Source organism: Cervus canadensis, chromosome 7, assembly GCF_019320065.1.
Source record: "Cervus canadensis isolate Bull #8, Minnesota chromosome 7, ASM1932006v1, whole genome shotgun sequence".
NCBI classification, from domain to species: domain Eukaryota; kingdom Metazoa; phylum Chordata; class Mammalia; order Artiodactyla; family Cervidae; genus Cervus; species Cervus canadensis.
The window spans coordinates 85,599,250-85,621,193 of NC_057392.1; the positions used below are offsets into that span (position 1 = coordinate 85,599,250).

The window sequence follows — 21,944 nt, forward strand, 5'->3', positions numbered from 1 at the left end:
ATACGCAGGGCCTAGAGAAACATTCTGCTCAGTTAATGACTTTTTAAAAAATATTGCTTTTTTCTTTCATTCACTTATATATAATTAAATTATTTCTCTGAACAAATATAATTTTAATACTTTGCTTCTTGGTTTCTAAGTTAGTGAATTCATTAATTGCTATATACATATGTTTGGAGATAATGAATTCATTCTGGCTTCAGATTGGCAAGAGGTATCAGAAACATCTTAATTTCACTCAATTAATTTCATTAAAGCAGAAAATTAAGTCCCTATATTTAACAAAAACTTTCTTTTCTGGGAGTATTTTTAAAGAACTACTAGATCCCCAACCACATTTTATTATAAGTCTTTAATGATTTGCGAGTTCTTTAAATAAGAAATTCTCTGAAGTTCAATAAAGTCTTAATTAACAAAGGAAACTACTTAAGAGATATGGCCTAAGCCATCTTCACCACTTAATGGTTGGCTTGTTTATTTTTGCTTTAAGCATCAAGCCCAAAGAAACAGAGGTACTGCTGGTCATTGGTTATCTGCTAATCGATTTCAATTTGATTTCCCAATCCACCTAGTCTGTGCTATGGACCAAACCCCTGTTTATTAGTTTCAGGCTAAGGTACTACTTTGAAAAGTTTTAAAGACATGTTGTGTCTAAAATGTGACAATTTTGTTTGGGCTTTTTTTTCCTTTTAATTTTGAAGGAAGACTATGCCTCTGAAAAATGTTTAAACAAACATTTTGCTTTAAGAACTCACTGGTTCACTTTGAGTTTTCATCTAGGCTGATAAAAAAATAAAATAAAAATGAATACATGACTAATTCTAATTCCATCAAATGGAGTTCCCACACAACGTGCTGGACAGGTGGCCCTTCACCACCTCCTCTTACCCGCTGCCCCTAACTCACTGGGGTGATAAAATAACTGATGACACATGTAAGTCGAAAACCCTAACCAGAGTGGGCTAATTTCCAAAGTACAAATGATACATTTTATTTCACCTCTGAAAACAAAAACAAAAATGTCCACATCTAATGAGAAACTGAACAACTATTCCAAACTTCACCTGGAAATAGTATATAAATAATTTCTTCACAGTAAGGCAGGGTATAGAGAAGGGTTTGGAAAGATACCTTTCATGAAATATTTTCCCATACTTACTTTAATAAAACATTATAATCATTGCCACTGTGTCTGGCAGCACTAACTTCTAGATCGGGTGGCCCATACTATGATTCTAGAATCTGATTCCTATCAGCAAACATTTATCTCCATTCAGAAGGGTATCTCCTGCAAGTCTGCCTTTAGAGAGGGAAAGAAAGCATTTTGGGTTGTGTGAGGAAGCAGGATCAGAAGAACATTTTTCTAGAATTATCTTGGACAAGAAGGCATGATTTATTAAGCCCTAAGCTTACTCACTAAGCTGCCCACAATGCAGGAGATCCGGATTCAATCCCTGAGTCGGGAAGATCCTCTGGAGGAGGAAATGACAACCCATTCCAGTATTCTTGCCTGAAGAAATCCATGGACAGAGGAGCCTGGTGGGCTACAGTCCATGGGGTCACAGGGCTGGACATGACTGAGTGACTAACTCACACACAGCCTACTCACAGGACGCTACCCCCGTTCTCTGATTTAAGGGAGGTCCCTTTCCCTGAAGCTCGCTCTCCCTCAGCACTCCACACACTGAAAAACAAAACCAGCCTCCTACGGTCACTCTACGCAGCTTCAGATCATTCCTATCCACTGGGTTTATTTAGGCTTCTGCTAGCTGACCATCCCCATCTCATCTGCTTTATCTCTGTCATCTACTAAATTCCTAGACATTCATCTTTATTAAAGACTCAACATCTCGCTCAGTCTTCCCTACCACAAATGTTCTACCATGTTCCCAGATAACATCAGGGACTACGTGGACAATCTCTGCTACTATCTGACTTAAGAATTTCTTAACCTTACAAAGTCTCATGACCTTCACCTCCATTCCACATTCATATCTGCATTTTCAGGGTGATGTTCTGATGTTATCATATGGAATAGTTACCTTTGAAATCTTTTACTTGCGTCATCTACACATCGGCCTTCCCATTCTCAGAAGCTTTTTCACTTCTGTAGTCCCTCTGCACTGGCTCTTCCACTCTCCTGAGAATTCTTACTTCAGGTCTGCTCTGCTTTTCCTTGGCTTTTCTTTTACCTTCTATTAGGTTACATCCTATGGTGCCATCATTTAAACTGTCATCTCACCAGAGAATCTCATTCCCTTCCCCGTGCAAATGAGCCCACCCTGAATGTTCCCCACCACCTACCTTTTCCCTTCCAACTTTAAGTTAAGATATTTCAGAATATTTTTATAGAATTACTGATTGACTTGTTTATTGTCAGTCTCCCTTTTTACTGCATGCTCATTATGAGCAGGGACTTTGTGTTGTTTACTTCTACATCTGCAGCAACTGGAACAATGTTCAGTAAATATCTGTGGAAGACATTATCTGTGATGCTGGGAAAGCCCTGTAACTGCTTAGCTTAATGCCATTTCAAATAATAAAACTTTAACAGGGCCATTAATTCTGTGCAAAGCCTTTCTACACGGCCCTGGTTAGTCTTTCCTTTCACTCCACACACTGGCCCTTTCCAGCCTTCAAAACTCTTAATTTCTCTTACAAAGAGAAAACCTAAAGTAACTGGGTGACGTATCACACAGGTTCCCATCCTTGCCAGCCTCTAACCATACTAGCATTCACACTATCATTGCCGCCGTCCCCCTGGTAAGAGAAGAAGAGGGGTTCCTCCTCTGTTTAAGAGTAACCCTGCTATCTTTTCTCTGGATGTATCCTCTTTTATGTCCCCAGGGACAGATCCATCATTTTTCCCATCTTCCAATGGACATGAATTTGAGTAAACTCCAGGAGTTGGTGATGGACAGGGAGGCCTGACGTGCTGCGATTCATGGCATTGCAGAGTTGGACACGACTGAGCGCCTGAACTGAACTGAACTGAACTGAATGGAATCTTCAATCTCTTCCTTCATTTTTTTAAAGTTTTTTTTTTAATGTGGACCATTCTTGAAAGTCTTTATTGAATTTGTTACATTTTGCTTCTGCTTTAGGTTTTGGCTTTTTGGCCGTGAGGTATGTAGGATCTTAGGTCTAGTACCAGGGATCAAACCCACACCCCTTGCATTGCAAGGCAAAGTCTTAACCACTGGACCACCAGGGAAATCCCAACCTCTTCCTTTCTGCTTTCATTTCTGTCTTATCAACCTCTCAGCTGCATTTAACTCCAATGATCAGACTCTAGCTTTTAACATACTCTCTAATTTCTTCCCCTGTGTCCCCTGGCTGAGTGACTGGCAACACTTACCATCTAGTTTCCCAAGCCAGAAACGTCAGTTACATTTTACTCACTTCTTTTTCACAACCTCACATATTTACTTTATGCCTTATATTTATTCCTAAAGATCTCTCAAATCCATCTATTCTCTCTACCCTGTTACCATCAAATCCAGGCAACCATTAGGGTTATGGTTAAGGGACAGTAGACTCATTCCCTGCCCAAGGCCCTTCTTCAGCTACAGTCAGTGAACCTTCTCAACAATTCTGATCTTCACTGGAAACTTCATTCCATAACTTTTCATTGCTATTAGTAGAAGGTTCAAACACTTTACCATGGAAATTACCACGGACTACAGAATCCTGTGCCAATGCTGACATACCCTTATCACCCCTACTCTCACATCCACACACACGTCCTCTCTGACTTAGCCCTAAAGTCATTATTCTAGTTCTTTGATCTTGCTAAGCTCTCCCTCATACCCAGGACACAGAAATAGTATTCCCTTGTATGGGTAAAGCTCTGTCTCCGCTTCACCAGGTTGGCGTGAGCTAGCAGGCAAGCTTGACAATGTCCCACCTCTGCTTAAAATCCTTTAGATGCTCCCTATAAGATACTTATGCATTTTCTCTAGACTTGAAGAGGAATTACAACCCAGTGCATTCCACATTACACTCCAGTCATCGTGAGCTCCTTGCAGACCCTACACTCACCCAGGCGTACTGCCCCCAGCCAGTACACGTGCTGCCCTCTGCTCCACCGGCCTGCCAGCCCCAGGCTGGCCTTCTGAACCAGCAGGCGATGTTTCCTCTTGCAAATGCTTTCCTGGCCCTGTTACAATCACTAGCGGCCAAGCTATATAAGGATTGATGTGGCCTGGGAGCTCTGTTCTCAGAGCGTCCGCGGAACACTCTGCTTCTCTCTGCCCTAGCGCTTACCCAAACCGCATGGTGACTTTGTTTATTGGTCTGTCCTGCTGACTAGACTGTCACTTTCCTGAGGGCAGGGTATATCTAAGGTCAAGCTCCCAGTGTCTAGAAAAGTGCTCAATATTTAGAAAGTGTTCAATTAATGTTTTGGGGAATTATAAATGAATGAAGAGAGGAATAGATAAGGAAAGATATTGTTCTGAAGTCTCTATGGAAATATCCGTGCCTACATTCTACTAGGAAATTCAAAGGAACAGTCTAGGTTCAGCTTCTCCATTATAATTAGTTTATAAAAAAAAGAAAAAACTGGACCAGTGTCCCTCAGCTCTGACTTAGTTTTCACAGAGTAGCACTGTCCAAAATTGCACCTTTTAAAGCAATCAGTCGGTTACATATAACTTCTTGTAAAAATGCAAATGCCTAGGGAATTTCTATATACCTTAATGTCACTTCATTTACTTCAATTCCTTTTCTACCAATACTCAGCAGAAACCACTCTGCTAAAGGACTGGGAACTTTGTGTGTGAGGGACAAGAGATGGGCTGGCATGGATATATTTTAAGTTTCCCCCATTATCGTAATAAGCAGCCATAGTCGAGAATCACTGTTGCCCAGTGCTTCTCAGTCCTTACTGTGCAGTGTCCTCCCCTGGCAATTTGACTAAAAATCCAGTTGCAGACTCAACAGGTCTGAGTTGGGATCTGAGAATTTGCATTTTTGCAAGTTCCCAGCTGCTGCTGCTATCTGGACCATATTGTTAATAACAAGAATCTAGCTATTCTCCTCTTACTGTAGCCCTCTGGCTTCTTTACTTTTAGGGTTTAATCACTGGGGAGGGAAGGGATAACAGTGAGTGTCTGCAAGGGTGAGCACAGGAGAGCTATGTGTTCAAATCAAAGTGTGCCCGACTGATTTCACACACACCCAAAAATGTGCTTTGCTTTACAGGAAACATGGATGCAAGTGCCCGACACTAACTTTGCTCATTTTACCTGATTCGCAGGCTGAACTGTCACTTCTTGTGCTAAAATAGAGCACAGTAGTCAAGGAAAATGTTAATAAGAGATGACACATCTTTACCCGAGAGTATCTAAAATATACTACTTTCTCTCTCTCTCCCCCCAACCCCTACCCTCTCTCTTTTTTAGATACACCTTCCACTTAAAAAATACGTTGACTGCCCTTTGATTCTCAATAAATAGATTTTTACCCTTCAAAAAACAGCTTTAAATGGTGCATCTGCAAGTTTCATGAAAGAACATATTAAATGGGTTATATCCGTGTGTTATACCTGTGGTGCCTCTCCTTGAAGAATGCATAAGATGAAACAGGCTGTCATTAATCTTTGCTGTTTCTCTGTAAAATGAGACACTTTTAATTTCAGTTTTGTAGATAAGGAAAATGAAATGCAGAGAGCTAAACTGACTTAATTAAGATCACATACTAGCAACACAGGATGTGGCCCAAACTTACATCTCAGTTCTTTCATGCTGTTGGCTTTGTGGAAAAAGAAGCCACAATCTTTCAAAAGATTTTGCCTTAATTATTCATAACACATCTCTTTGAAATAAAGTTTACTCTTTAACAGTCTTTCTCATGCACATATCTATTACTGGAATTTCTCTATATTATAGTCATCTAATTATTAACCTATGTGGCTCATAAAAGAATTCAAAGTGGCCTTACAGGGGGATATATAAAACAAAATCATATACATCAGCTGAGAAAGAAAAAGGAGGGCAGGGATAATGCTAATGAATCAAATGTATACAAGAGGTCCTATAATTAAAGGTTAAAGATAAATCTCTTGACATATTGGTAGTCAGGGTGGAAAGGGAAACAATTCACAGAACTCTCGGGAAAAACTAACACCTTTTCCCAGGAGCACGATTATCCCCAAGAACCACTCTGTGGTAGACCCAGTATCCTGCCTCTGATTAAGAGGTGGTTGATCTACCTGGCCTACCCTACCACATATATCCCCAACTTCCTCTGAAAATGCAACTCCAGCATATGCAAACTGTGCTTCCCATGTCCAATTCTGAAATAATTTTAACTTCCTAGTTGATTTACTATTTCCATAGACTTTTCATCAATATAATGCTAATGTAATCAAATAATAGGTACTCACTCAAACTGAGAAGCTTAAATTATTTAGTGATTTGGTAGGCATAGAAAATGACACATAATTGCTTTGAATTGTGGAAATGGGAATCAATGGACTCAACATTTACTAACAATAGCAAGTAGAAGATCAAAACAGAAGATAATTACTTATAAACGGACACTGGAGAATGGAAAAAAGGGATAAGGGTGATTTTGTTGTTTTTAAACCACATACCATAAAATTCACCCAGTGACTTTTAATACATCTACGTATTTATACAATGATCACCACAATCCAACTCTAGAAACATTCCATCACCCCAGAATGTTTCCTTATGTCCATTTGTGGGAATCCTTGTTCCAATCCCAGCCCACAGGCAAAAGCTATTCCACTTTCTGCCCCTACAGTTTTGCCTTTTCTGTAAAATAAACCTTAAGATACCAAATGAAATTATCAGACATTGCCAATTTTTTTCCCCTTTAACCACTGAATCCAATTTATCTATGTTTTCCATACTTTGACCACGTACTAAAAAGAGATAGTGCATGACTGCTTAAAATCTACCTAGAAGGTAAGAAAAATATGTGATATATGAGTGTATCTATCACATAATTGACTCCCTTTCTTGGAAAGGATCTGATTGACAGATGCTAATTTAGACTGGAGAATTTTTGAGCAAGTATTTCTGTGCAATTGTCAGGAGAATGGTGTCAGGGAAGCCCAAAGCAAATTGCCACATGCCACATTTAAATGAACAAAGCTGTGCTTCGGCAGTCTTCCCACTAAGATACCTGCTGCGTTCTTATTGCCTGAAGGATTTTTTTCGAGCTTAATTACATAATGAAATCGCCTCATCTTCCACTCTGAAAGGCTGTTACCTGGCTGGCAGCCCTCCTGAGCCAGTCTGCAGTCTTCAGCGTACTCATCCAGTTGTGTCCTTCTTCTTCATGGAGGCTTCTCGGGTGTCAACAGACAAGGAAGGCGGGACCATGGCCCATAGCAGTGCAGATGTTCCCTGCTGCTGCCAGGAAAAGGCCAGTTGCTAACAAGATGCTTCACGGAGGGCATTACCAGGATCTGGCCCTTGCAGAAACGATCAGATATTTGGAAGGTTCATTTACTTCAAAGGTTATGGCTCCAGCCACACAAAAGTGATTATATATCAGAATAGGAATACATTATCTCACCAGGCTGAATATATCCATCAAGTGAACAGAATGCCTCCTTTCCCGTATTAATATTTAAATACTCATCAAAAGTTTGCTTGGTGAGTAGAGAATTAAAGTAAAGAAAATGGATAGCTCTGAGAGGTTCAGCCAGGTCCTGGTGCCACACAAATCTCTCCCTCAGGACTGCCGCAATTGTGCAGTGTACAACCTGCACAACTGTACAGGTGGTCCTGCTCTCTTGAGAACTCTATTGATCATGTATCTGAATTTGGTTTCCCTATCCCCTGGAGAGGTGAGGACCACACTGCTAATGTTTGCTTCTTTAAACTCCTCAATTCCAAGTTGAGTTTGATGTACTAAAATCACTGATAAAGTTGCTTACTGTTCTCAGTAAAGTAGCTTGGTTCTTGGTCAAAGAGATACTCATTCTTCTCATTCCCAGTTTGGATTTAATTATTTCAGTTCTCTGAGAGTCATTTATGTCCTTTAATTCCAAGTTCTATCACGAGAGGATGAAATTTGCTCTCAAATACTGCATGTACAAGCATAGAGCATTAAAAGTTTGACAGATGCCTGATTATCTTTAAGGCAACATGGAGAAGTGGTCATGAATACAGGCTCTAGAGCCAGGCTGCCTGGAGTGCAATGCTAGCTCAAGTTTTGTTCATCTGTAAAAAGAATGTATAATGGTACCTAATTCACAAGGTCACTATGAGGATCAAAGGTAAACTGCCTGCAACAGGGTCAAACACACAAACATTCAATAAGTGTTAGCTACTGTTATTCTATTTTATTATCTCCTATTTTTACTTTATTATATTCTATTATTATTCTCCTGTATTATTATACCCCTCTATTAATCTATTTAACATTTCTTCCTTATCCTTATATGTTACACACAATTTAGTAATAAAAGACTAGTTTAGCAAGAAACACTGGGTATGCATGTTTAACTCTTCAAAGACAGGCCTCAAATAAAGGAACTATAGAAGGGTATATTACTTGTTCCCTATTGCTGCTACAACAAACTGTCACAAAAGCAGTGACTTAACAGAAATGCATTATCTTATGGCTCTGGAGGTCAACAGGGAGGTCAACATTCCTTCTGGATACTCGAGAAAGAACCATGCCTTTCCCTTTTCAGCATCTAGAGGCGACACACGTCATCTGGCTCATGGCTGCATCACTCCAATCCTGGCTTTCTCTGCTTCTTTCTTAGATCTTCTTCTCTGATTCCCACCCTCCTCTTCCCTCCCCCTTATACTGGGTTAGCCAAAAGGTTCATTTGGGGTTTTCTATAAATGGTACCTGAATGGACCTTTCAGCCAACCCAATAAGAACACTTGTGATCACATAAAACCATCCAGATAACTCAGGATAATCTCCCTGGGTTATCCTTAACTTAATAATCACATTTGCAAAGTATCCCTTGACTTATAAGGTAACGCATTCACAGGATCCAAGGACAGGAAGTGGGCATCTCTAGGGAAGCATTATTCTGCCTAGTACAAAGAAATAGCATTAGATGATCTCCTGAGATTATTTAAGCCAGGGGCACTCAACTGGAGACGATGCTGCTGCCCCAGGGAGACAGCTGGCAATGTCTGGAGGCATTTTCTGGTTGTCACCATTGGGAAATAGTGCTACTAGTCACCTAGTGCCAGAAGCCAGGGATGCTATTAAATGTCCTACCGTCCACAGAACAGTCCCCTCCCCACAGCAAAGAATGATCCAGCCCAAAAGGTCAACAGTGATGGAACAGGGAAACCTCGACTTAAAGTTCATGATTCTTCGACATCTCAATAAGGTTTCAGTGCCATGGAAGCCAGTTTCAGGATATAGATTTACAGACATTTGAGAAATCACACTCAGGCTCTATAACTCCACGTTTTTTTACAATCTTGTATGGTAAATAAGAGATGAATAATATTACTCATACTTTAATAATAGGGTTTTGAACACGGCCATAACTTGTTAAGTAGTGTGTGCTTCATTTTAGGTCTGGTGTACTCTTTCATAGTGATGCATTTCTTACACAAGCAAGTTAAAGTATGTATTATAAACATCATTTTGTGTATATTATAAATATTGGGTTGGCTAAAAAGTTTTTCTTTGAGCCCCTTTTTTGGGGGAGAGGGGGCAAGAACACTGGAGTGAGTTGCCGTTCCCTTCTCCAGCAGATCTTCCCGACCCAGCGATTGAACCCGGCTCTCCAGAATTGTAGGCAGAAGTTTTACCGTCTGAGCCACCAGGGAAGTCTATTAAAAAGAGGTGGCAAGAATACACAGAAGAACTGTACAAAAAAGATCTTCACGACCCAGATAATCACAATGTGTGAGCACTCACCTAGAGCCAGACATCCTGGAATATGAAGTCAAATGGGCCTTAGAAAGCATCACTATGAACAAAGCTAGTGGAGGTGATGGATGGAATTCCAGTTGAGATATTTCAAATCCTAAAAGATGATGCTGTGAAAGTGCTGCACTCAATATGCTAGCAAATTTGGAAAACTCAGCAGTGGCCACAGGACTGGAAAAGGTCAGTTTTCACTTCAATCCCAAAGAAAGGCAATGCCAAAGAATGCTCAAACCACTGCACAATTGCACTCATCTCACATGATGCCAGCAAAGCAATGCTCAAAATTCTCCAAGCCAGGCTTCAGCAATACGTGAACCATGAACTTCCAGATGTTCAGGCTGGTTTCAGAAAAGGCAGAGGAACCAGAGATCAAATTGCCAATATCCGCTGGATCATCAAAAAAGCAAGAGAGTTCCAGAAAACCATCTATTTCTGCTTTATGGACTACGCCAAAGCCTTTGTGTGGATCACAATAAACTGTGGAAAATTCTGAAAGAGATGGGCATACCAGATCACCTGACCCACCTCTTGAGAAACCTATATGCAGGTCAGGAAGCAACAGTTAGAACTGGACATGGAACCACAGACTGGTTCCAAATAGGAAAAGGAGTACATCAAGGCTGTATATTGTCACCCTGCTTATTTAACTTATATGCAGAGTACATCATGAGAAACGCTGGGCTGGAAAAAGCAACAAGCTGGAATCAAGATTGCCAGGTGAAATATCAATAACCTCAGATATGCAGATGATACCACCCTTATGGCAGAAAGTGAAGAGGAACTAAAAAGCCTCTTGATGAAAGTGAAAGAGGAATGTGAAAAAGTTGGCTTAAAGCTCAACATTCAGAAAACTAAGATCATGGCATCTGGTCCCATCACTTCATGGCAGATAGATGGGGAAACAGTGGAATCAGTGTCAGACTTTATTTTTTGGAGCTCCAAAGTCACTGCAGATTATGACTGCAGCCATGAAATTAAAAGACGCTTACTCCTTGGAAGGAAAGTTATGACAAACCTAGGTAGCATATTAAAAAGCAGAGACATTACTTTGCCAACAAAGGTCCGTCTGGTCAAGGCTAATGGTTTTTCCAGTGGTCATATACAGATGTGAGAGTTGGCTTATACAGAAAGCTGAGCGCTGAAAAATTGATGCTTTTGAACTATGGTGTTGGAGAAGACTCTTGAGAGTCCCTTGGACTGCAAGGAGATCCAACCAGTCCATCCTAAAGGAGATCAGTCGTGGGTGTTTGTTGGAAGGACTGATGCTGAAGCTGAAACTCCAATACTTTGGCCACCTCAGGCGAAGAGTTGACTCACTGGAAAAGACCCTGATGCTGGGGGCAGGAGGGGAAAGGGATGACAGAGGATGAGATGGCTGGATGGCATCACCGACTCGATGGGCATGGGTTTGGGTAGACTCCGGGAATTGGTGATGGACAGGGAGGCCTGGCGTGCTGGGACTCATGGGGTCGCAAAGAGTCAGACACGACTGAGCGACTGAACTGAACTGAACTGAAAATTTTTTTCAGATTTTTCCATAACAGCTTATGGAAACCCTGAACTAACCTTTTGACCAAACCAATATTTAAATTTATAGAGGTTTAAAGGACAAACACTAAATTTCAAGATGATCCACAGCCTTCTACAATGTTTTATTTTTACCTTAGTATGGCTTGACCTCCATCCCTTGACTTCATAGGATCAAAGAGAGAAGTACACTTGCCATGACTTTCCCTTCCATGGGGAGAAAGATTTAAGCTAAAGCCAACTTTTACTTAAAATAAGCACTGTGGGTATCCATACCTAACCTTTCCAATGTTCAACAATTTCAGTGCTCAGATTTGAATCTTCCCAACCTTTTAAAGTAATGTATAGAATTGCTGGTGGGAGACTTTATATTTTTTTCAATATCCTTTTCTCCACTTTTCTTTTCTTTTCCATCCATTTCCCTCTTTCACTCTCTCACTTTTTTTCTTTCCAAAATTTCCCCTAGAGTTTTCTTAATCTACAGAAACTTCCAAAAGTGACAGTTGTATTTTCTGACACAGAAAATATTTTCTAACCAGTAGAGGACTGTGTGTGTGTGTGTGTGTGTGTGTAAGGAGAGCATGAAAACTCTGTCCATAAGTGTAAGTTTCACCATTCTCCCCCCAGGGAGGAATAGTAACTAGGAATATGAAAGAATTCTTAACAGCTTGTGAATCAACAAAGCAGAATGAAGAAAAACACACAGCTATTCAGCAATCTTATTTTTCACTGAAGTTATTTCTATTGTATACATTTCTCTGCCAAGATATAGTTCTGTGAGGTGTTTTTTACATTTGGTATTATTTCTAGGCTACAATTAAAGGTCCAGTTTAAACACATTTTAATGAGTTAAGCCTGGCAACCACCATCAAAAAAAGCCAAAGCCTTACCCCCAAACATTAAGTCACGTGTAAGATTTCAGATTCCAAATGTCACATTGCTCATTGGGTGGGTATCACTGAAGAAACCTACTCAGATCTCTAGGGTACAATCACCTGTAGGATTTTACACAGTTACGCCTACGGAATCAAAGGATCTAGTTTCTTCAAAAATAAAATCCAAGAAAAAAAAATTGAGAAAGAAAAAAAGAGTGCCTGAGAGAATCTATAGATTAAGAGACTTAATAGGTCTGTCAAGTGTATTGAAAAACAGAGATAATTAGAAGTCAACACATAAGTGGGGGCTTTTCAAAACTGAATAGCATGAGCATATAATAGGGCACCTGGTGGAGAGGAAGGAGAGATGGGACTCAGGGAGAGGGCAAGCAGTAATTCAGACAACTTGAGCACTACCGACTCTAGCAGAAACCCTGGACACCACCCAGCCAAGGGACCTGTGTAGCCATTCCCCTGAGGAATAAGGAAACGCCTTGGTTTCTGGGAAGGCCCTTGGATGGGAAAGTGCATGCTGTTATGCTGAGGAGCAAATGGCTGGTATCCTAAGCTACCCACATCTTGTCCCAGAATGTCTATATGGCTAGTGCCCTTGAGATCCAGTGGTGGGGGGAGGGTAGGCAAGAAGAGCACATATACACTCAGGACATTAGACTATAACCTATAATCCCACAGTTTTCCCATCATTATTCTGCACAAATCAGTAAATAACAAAAAACCACATAAGACAGTCCAACAGAAAGTGTTTAAAACTTATTTGTGACAGGTTATTTCTTAGAAGAGATGTAGACACTAGGAAGTTTAGAACCTCTTGCTAAAGGGCATATATATTATGTCCATATCCAAGGTGTTCACATATCTGCCACCATCTTTTTTCTCTTTGTCAAAATGTTCTTATTTTCACCACACTCTAATTGATATGACTTCTAAAAGCGTCATCTACTTCTCTGTTCCCTTTGCTGATTTTTCTTTTCCTTCTACTCTAATACTTGATGTCCTCTTAATTTCAACCTTATACTTCTCCTTTTAAGAACTCAAATATTCCCAAGGCGTCAACCATCACCTCTTGGCTGACAGACCCTAGATCCACTCCATCTTTACTTTCTTGCTGTCAATCTTCACTTCGATATTACCCCTGACTTGGACCCAACAGGTCTAAATCCACATTAATCACATCCCCCCAGAAAACAAACTCACCTAACTTCGACGTTTCTGTGTGAGCTGCCGGTCTCCCAAGTCCCTTGAGGTTTCACACTCGGTGTCATGTTCAAATTGTTCATATCCTTCATTTAGCAAGTCAGTGCTACTGAGCCAGCCAATTGTTTCATTGCTTTTCCATCCCACTGTAGGTAGCCCTCCTCAGCTCACACCTGAGTTACAGAAGCAGCCCCTACCTGCCTGCTCTCCCTAGCTTCTCACTCGGTCCCCCTACCCTAGCATTCCCAGAATTACCTTCCAACTTTTGCCTTATTGAGTGATCTGTTTAGGAAAATATCCTTTCCACTCCTACTACAAAATTAGGGCTAAACATGAATTCTCAATGCTCTCTGTAACTTTTATCTATCAAGTCTATACTTTCACTGCTTCTCCACATGATTTAGTCCTGTCCTTTCTCCTAGTTTGGAAATTTCTCTTCTGCATCCACTTCCGCGTCCTAGCCCTGCTTTAAGACCTCTCCCAAATATCAGTTTCTCTACCTTGCTTTAGAGGATTACATGTTACTTCCTTTTTCATTCTAAGCCCTCTAATGATCTGCACTGAGAAATTTAAAACTAAATGATATGGTGTGTGCCATTTCAATGTACTGATTTTCTTTCTCCAATTATAAGGCAAGCTTCATAAAGCTAGAGATACAGTTCTCCATCTCTACCCTACCATATACTCTGGAGTTCAAATGAGTGAATTCCTTTATAGAATGAATAAATTAACTATCTACTACTTAAATGTATTTTTATTTTCTTTGACTGTAAATTAATGATTTATAATAAATAAAAATATACACAAATATAGAGATATATTAGCATTTGATTTTTATTTTTTTTTATTATTTTTTTTTAGCATTTGATTTTTAAAGTTTATACATTAATTATAAAACTATTTGATTTAAAAACCATATCCTTACCTGATTTTATGCACTCTGATGACTTGCAAATACCGTCTAGAAAAAGAAGGATATATGCATAAATATTTGCAATACATGTTTTCTATTTTCTCCCTACCTTTTCTTCTTTTATAAGCTATCAATTAAATAATTAATTCCTTAGAGCAAGAACTAAACTCTGAGTATTATATACCACTGACAGAAGTTAGAAGAAGATAAAGAGGAATGAAATAAGCAAATCCTAAATTTAAAAATTTTTAAATGAAGAGAATGTATTTCCTATATCATCTCTGACCCCTAAGCCCTTAGTACTATTAAATTGAAATATCAGTTGTTTTAGTCTGATAACCATTTTTTTTCCCCATTTGTGAAAAACTTTTAAGAGTCAAATTAGACCTCTTAAATTCTCATAAAGCTGTTTAGAATTTCAATGACACAACAAAAGTTGACCAAATGAAGTTGGTTTTAAAATTGTGAACATTTTCATCAAGTAAAATTATACATTAGAATCTTCATAAAATAAGTATGAGTGCACTAACTATACTTGGCAATTAATAACTTAGCTCAAGCATAAAAAAACATTGTACTTTAGTCAAAGTTAATTGTTTTGGCATATTGATATTATATTTTATAAATGAATCTTTATATCACAGTCTTTAAGTGTCTCTCTCCTTAACCTATTGTTTAATAGATGGGAAAAGTCTAGGATAAAGACTTCGCTCTCCTCTGCATGCTTGTGGGCATGAGTGTGGGAATAACTCACCATCGTAGGTCGCATAGAGCGCTATCATCGTCACTGCAATGATGGTGAGCAGCAGGACGAGGACAGAAAGGCTGATCTCCAGTGGGGTCCATCTCTGTTTCTTCTTTGGCTTTGGTGTGTTGATATCAGTTATATCCATCTGACTTTCTGATCTGCCCATTACCTAAAATCTGCAAAAAACTTATTTTTTAATTTTTAAAAACTAGTCATAACAAATAGATAGATAAAACGAAGAGATCTATACACAATTTTCTAAATGCCTAACGTAGCTGAATAAAAGTGAAAGGCTAACTCAGTATAAATTAGAAATATAAATTTTTTTGCTGAAAGTCAAAATTTTGATTCTGAAAGCAAAGGGTATATAGTCATATAAATTAGACAGATCCTGGCCACAATCTTTTGGGTTTTTTGACATATCACTAAAGATCCAAGCAAAATTAGACAAGGAAACTTGCTTAAATACATAGAATTTCTTTAGCGGTTCATAAGCAGGTAACTTCTGTACCATTAAGGAAATTTTTAAACTCACCCTTCTGAACTTTGGACAACATCAAAGCTGAATTTTATATCTGTTCCACTGTCTTCCTTTACAAGCTTGGGAAGCAATGTCTAATACTTTGTGGTTTTGACTAGATAATAATTTGAAATATGAATACAGATAAAAACAAAAATGAACAAACATTTGTGGTAGCTTTTTTTTCAGTCTTAAAAAAATCTTTTATTTTTACAGTTCAAAATTATAGCTGCTAACATGAGTATCTATTAACTGGTTAGACTGTCTTGGAAATGGTCATTCACTGGACCAAAAGTCATGGTTTACAACCTGGGATGAGAGATATTAACCACAATCACAGCTTCCTTGTGCAACTAAAGAAGGAAAAAATATGATTAAAAAAAAATTCAACCTTGCAGGTCACGATAACAAGATACTTATTTAACTTGTTTTTAAATTACTAATATTAATACTTCTACTAATAATAGCTGACATGTATTGAGTACTTCCCCTGTGTCATTCATAGTTCTTAGTGCTTTGTATATGCTAATTTTCTGAATCTTTGTGAGGTGGATTTTAATATTCCAATTCTATACCTTAGGAAAGTGGGGCAAAGAAAAGCCAGGTAACTTGCCCAGAGCTACACAACTAAGAATACATTTACAATGAATACATTTCAAAGAACACAATTACAAAGAATACATTTTGAAAATAAAATTGAATCATCATAGAAAGATAGCTACTTTAAACCTTATTGCAGAAGTCTAGGGGGTAAAATTACGGGGATATAAGCCTAAGTATTAAATTTCATTATGCTTCTTTTAGAGGCCTAGTGACTCTTTATCAGCCATTCACCAAAGCTTAGAACAGACAACTTCAATTTTCCTGGTTGACTGTAGTAAAAAGGATCATAAACGAACAGATTAGCTGTTTATAGCCTGATGCAAATTAAGCATATAATTTAGTTCCCAGATGAAATGACTGCACAGAGATGCTCTTACTGTTAGAAATCTTTGTAATTTTCTGAGAATGTGTTTTGTGGAAACTGAGGCACAGCATAAAGTAGATAAGGATTCTATGTTTAAAGGACAGCCTGGGTGAGCCAGCAGATAACTAGGAATTTAATATGCCTACTGAGTTATTACTAAGTGAACCACAACTGAACTTTAAATTTCTGGATACATATTTTTAAGTATGCTGTCCCTTTGATTACATGAGGCTATAACCAAGGACAGACTATCAAATAAAAATATTTTATTAGACCATGAAAACCGTGTCTACTCAATAAAAACGGAATGTAATGTACCTGAATGTTAAAATGTCTTAATAGTTATGTAACTCATGTTGGCTTCATCTTACAGCCTCTTTCTTGGGTTATGATATGGAATTGCATTGATAGTAGTCCTTGGAGTTTTAACAGGGGAGGTAGGTGGGGAAAGAAAATGTGGAAACAAAGTGAATGCTTGTATGCTGTACAGAAAGGGAAACAATAAAAAGAATAATTTTTCACTTCTCCCAGATGAATTCAAGACTGACTTCAAAAACATCTTAATATTAATCACATCTATTTGAGTATTTCCCTTTCCTGAGTATTTCTCTCCCTTCTCTAATAATAGTTCAGAAGACAATCTAGAGAAACATTCTCCTGATATATTACGACCCACTTCTCTTTTTAGTTCTTTATTAGAAACAACAGTCAGTTTCTCTAGCAAAACTTAGGGCCAGGAACCAGGGCAGCCATGGGGTTAAATTAAAGGTGCTCTTTGGCGCCACCAGGCTTCCAGTATACAGGAGAACTAGTAGGCATGTGTATCTTTCTGCCTTCTAGGGTACTTTCCCTAGGTTTCTCCTCCTTACCCATGAGACTGGGGTACCGAAGAGTTGAGCTCTTAATGAATGGTTCTGCACCTAAGGCAGCAGAAATTATTACAGGGGTAAATGAAGGCAGTGACTGAGGCTTAGTCCTTCTACCTGCATCAGATGAATATCATTTTTTAACTACATGCTAACTCTCCATCTGCCCCTCTTGTAAATGCCTGGTAATTTGCAATCTTTGCTCCTAAGACACATTTTTCAACAGCATTTACCAAAGCAAAAATGAGGCAGGCATGTTTAACCGCCTAATTAACTTTGTCATTCATTTCCAGTCAATTCCAGTGGATTCACTATTTTCTTATATGAAAATAAGTGTCAGTATCTTGAATTTCAGGAAGAAACTTACCACCATCTCTCAGATACTTAGACGCCCAATGCAACCACACCCAACCCATTTTGGAGAGGGGTAAAGGAGGAAATTATACAAAAGAATATAAAAATTATACAGCTGATACTTGTAGTCCCCTATAAAGCAGGATATGCCAAAACATACCTACATCCTTAAAGTATTTCACCTCACTTGGAGATGTGTTGGCAAGTTCAAGCAAAAAAAGTAGACACTTCCACGAGAAGAGAAATAGAACATCTAACCTAACAAACTGCAGACTTCAGACAACATCTCCAAAAGAAAAAATGATTCTTTTGCCTAGGTAGAAACTGAGTTTCCAAGCAATATAAAGTAGCATTTTTTTATACCAGTTGAGCATACACATTACTTTTATCACATCATCAAATCAAAGAATCCAGAGGATAACTGGTTGTTAAAAAGAAGTCTATAAATCCAAGCAATGTTCATCTTCACAGTACATTAACATTTCTACTAGTCCCTGAGGTTAGTCTATGCAATTACAGTTTGTATTATGGAAACTGAGGCATAGAAAGCAAGAGAAACAGGTTCCACCTATAGGGGAGTATAATCTACAAAAATAGTGAACCACTATGCTATACACCTGAAACTGATACATATTATAAATCAACTATACTTATATTCAAAAAAGATGGTAACAGGTCCCATATGTCGATGGCAGCGCATATACTAGACGGTAGCTGCAGATACGAGGAGGCGCATAAGCTAGAGAAATCACCTCCTTGTTTCCCCAGACATTAACTTGAAGGTGTTTCCAGGATCTGTTAATAATACACGGAGTTCTGAACACAAAATCCCACTACATTACTCCCATATGCAGTGTAGCAGCTATACAACAAAAGACACAGCATGGAGCGCAAGAAACTGTGGGACAATATTTCTGTAAGTACTGAAACCCAGCAATAATGCAAGGTAGATGCCTTCATAGCCGGTTTGCGGATTAGCAACTTCCAAATGCTGACAATGCAAATCAAGGTACCACTTTTCAGTTTAATAAAATTACTATTTGCATCGTATATTGGGGAGGGGTAGGCTTGATCAAGTGGCTAAAGAGAACAGTTCGGTTGCAATTACCCTTTTGTTCGAATAATACAAACTGGTTGAGACCGATTAAGGAAACTTTCATCTGCTAAAGAACTACCTACCCCACTCCCACCAACCAACCCTCGAGAGATTTAAGCACTCTATCAGCATAAATTATGTAAGAGGAAACTAAGGTTCAAAGCAAGATGAAGAGGTGGGATCATAAAAAGATCTTCAGGTTAGGGAAAGTAAAAATAGAAAAGTGAGCTACAAAAGGGAAGAAAAATCTGATAGAAGCCAAAATGAAAACAAACCTTACTTTAAATATACAAAAACACTGTGTCTGTCCAGCGGAATGGCAAATTCCCAGTCCCCAAATCCCGCTGCAATCTGGTACCGCTGACCTCAGTAACCAGACCTAACTCTCCGAGGAAGAGGCTGCGGGAAAGCTATGGAAATGAACCTGAAGAGGCGACCTCACATCACTTGAAGAGCCCTCCTCCAGGTTACCCTCTCTGCCCTGGTCCCTCACTCTTTAAGTCTCAGTTTCGGCTTTTCCCAGGGCACGCCTCCCTCGCCCGCGGGGTCGCGGGCGCTCTGAACGCGCCGGACCTGAGTCGTCGACCCGGTTCCGCGCACCTCCTGGGCAGCCGCGCCCCGCGGCCAGCTCTGCCCTCCAGCTCCCGTCCCAACAGCTCCCACCGCCCCCGGGGAGATCTCACGCCCTTTGAACCCATCTCCCTCAGCTCCCAGGTGCCAGCTCGCTCTCCCGGGACTCACCCGTGGGATTCGGGGGAAGTTGGCGGCTGCTGAGCAGACACATCCCCAACCAATGAGCGCACGGGGCTGGCGGGCGGCGGGGAGCCCAGCAGCGCGGGTGGGTCGGTGCGTCCGCCCAGGCGCGCCCGGAGCAGCGCGGGCTCCCGGCAGCGGGTGGCAGCGCGGAGCCCAGGCCGGACTCCGGAGAGGTTCCGGGCCCGCCTCGGCCGGGGCCCCGGGGGCGACGGGGAACCAGAGCATCTCTTGACCCGCATCCAGAGAGACTCACCGTGGCCTCTCAGCAGATCCCGCGCCGGGAGTTGGGCGGCTGCTCCCGCCTGCGCTGGGTCCAGCTTCGCCACTTGCACATCTCCGCGCCCCGCGCGTCTGGGCGCTCTCACCCCCCACCCCCCACCCCGCCTCGCCACTGCAGGACCAGCTAGAGGAGCAGTTCCCTGAGTGACCTGAAGGTTTCCTCTAGGTCTCCCAAATCCTGTCACATCCTGTGGGGGGGCCAGGGCTGGGGGCTAGGGGTTTGAGAAAGTCCTCCCCACCCGCCCCCCACCTCACCCTTCTCTAAAGGTCTTTGCCAAACATTCTTGGAATTGCTTAGCTTCTGGGCTTTCAAGAAAACAATACATTGCCTCTTCGAGATTCTGCTGTGCTGATAAAGGTTCTATTTCTCTTCCTAATGGACCTGAGACAAAAACAATTCTCTTCCTCACACTCTTTCCCTTTTTCTCGCTCCCATCAGCGAAGCTTCCTTCCTTTCTCATTTTTTTCTTTATTTTCTTTCTCTCCTTCATTTATGTGTTTTCTTTTATTCTTTTCTTGCAACCCCTAGCTCCCTTTATTCCTTCTCTCCTTCTGTTCCTTCCCCCCCACTTCCTCTTTGCTTACCCTCTCGTCTCTTTCTTCCCTTCCTTTCTTTTTCTTGGGGATGGCCAGAGCTACATTCTGTACTGAAACTCTTCACTTCCATCTTCTGACTCTAGGGAATCTTGGAATGTGCATACCTGGGGGGGCTGGAATGGGGAGTGAGAAAAAGAAACTCAAGTGTGTCTGCTCTACCTATTAAAATGAGCTATAATGTGTCTGTTGGACCCTCATCATTGTTGGACCTCATTAATGTGGTCACGCAACATACCATTTTCATGTAAGACATACGATACCTTTTCAAGGGCACAAAAAAAGTTTCGAAGAACTAAACCTCTTCTAATTTTTTTTTCTTCAATAATTTTTGGTTCAGTTAATCAACGCCAAGTATATAGGTTTAACATCTATCTTTAACATCGATCTCTTTTTCCTTATGTTTGTCAACATGTATACACATATATATACATATACATATATACACACATATATACACATATATACACACAGGACACATCTTGGGGTATTCATACTGGAATACAGGCTGAGTTTTCCTGAATTTGCCGTTACTGTTTTTAACATCACAATGACTCAGTGCTTGAGAGAAGTCCCTTTGCATTGACAAATTTTGAATCTTTTTCATAACAAAGAAAGCTGAAAAGCTAAGAGAAAAAGTGATACTTGCTAATGAAAGGGTAAATGGGATACAATGGAGAGACATTAAGAAAAAGAACAATCATTATAAAATTAGATTATATAGCAAAATCAGAAGTACTCTCCTCAAACCTCTATTCTCTACTCTTTCTTGATGCATGGTGCAGACAGTACTTAATCCTCACAATATTACAATTTGAATGTAATTATCCCACAAATAAGCATAAGGAGCTCAGCTCAGGAATTTGAACCCAGTTCATTTTGACTCAAATAAGAGTTACTCTTATCCTCACTTTACAGGCAAGATTGAAGCATAGAATGGTGATTTACTCGATCTGTGAGAAATCTAGATTTTCTAACACTCTAAACTTAATTTTTATTACTTTCCAGCTAAATCATTAGAATGTTATTTCAACCTTATATAATTAACAATAAATTAAAATGAGCTAGAAAAGTCTTTTTCTTTTTTTAATGTAGTCAGTCCTCAGTTTCTTCATAAGGAGCCATGTACGTTAAAAGTTTAATACATTTCTTCTGATTTATATGTGATGAAAGTTGGTGGTGGAGGGGGAATACCTTGGCCAGAATAATCACTAAGTTTGCATATCAACAGGAAATGTAAGTAAAACTCAGTCCTGGTCCTAACATTTTTATTTGAATGTTTTAAAGCTAGATTCTGTTTTCAAATTTGCACAAAATTTTTAAAAAGAAAATTTTCCTTTGGA

The 21,944-nt window shown here is 39.8% G+C and overlaps 1 protein-coding gene across 5 annotated transcripts in view; it reads right to left on the reverse strand.

The window, feature by feature from the left end:
* Positions 1–20,136, reverse strand: part of MME (membrane metalloendopeptidase) — a 108,471-nt gene extending 88,335 nt beyond the window's left edge. Inside the window, exons 1-4 of one of the 5 annotated variants that reach the window (XM_043473945.1) lie at positions 19,253–19,644; positions 15,705–15,804; positions 15,176–15,345; positions 14,434–14,469 (exon numbers count right to left, since the gene is read on the reverse strand). In XM_043473945.1, coding sequence (XP_043329880.1) covers positions 14,434–14,469; positions 15,176–15,335 — 196 coding nt within the window. In that variant the 5' untranslated portion in view covers positions 15,336–15,345; positions 15,705–15,804; positions 19,253–19,644. Of the gene's footprint in view, positions 1–14,433; positions 14,470–15,175; positions 15,346–15,704; positions 15,805–19,252; positions 19,645–19,713; positions 19,841–19,981 lie in introns of those variants that run through there. The other 4 variants (XM_043473944.1, XM_043473946.1, XM_043473943.1 and 1 more) reach the window with 4 other exon arrangements.
* Between the last annotated feature and the right edge of the window lie 1,808 nt (positions 20,137–21,944).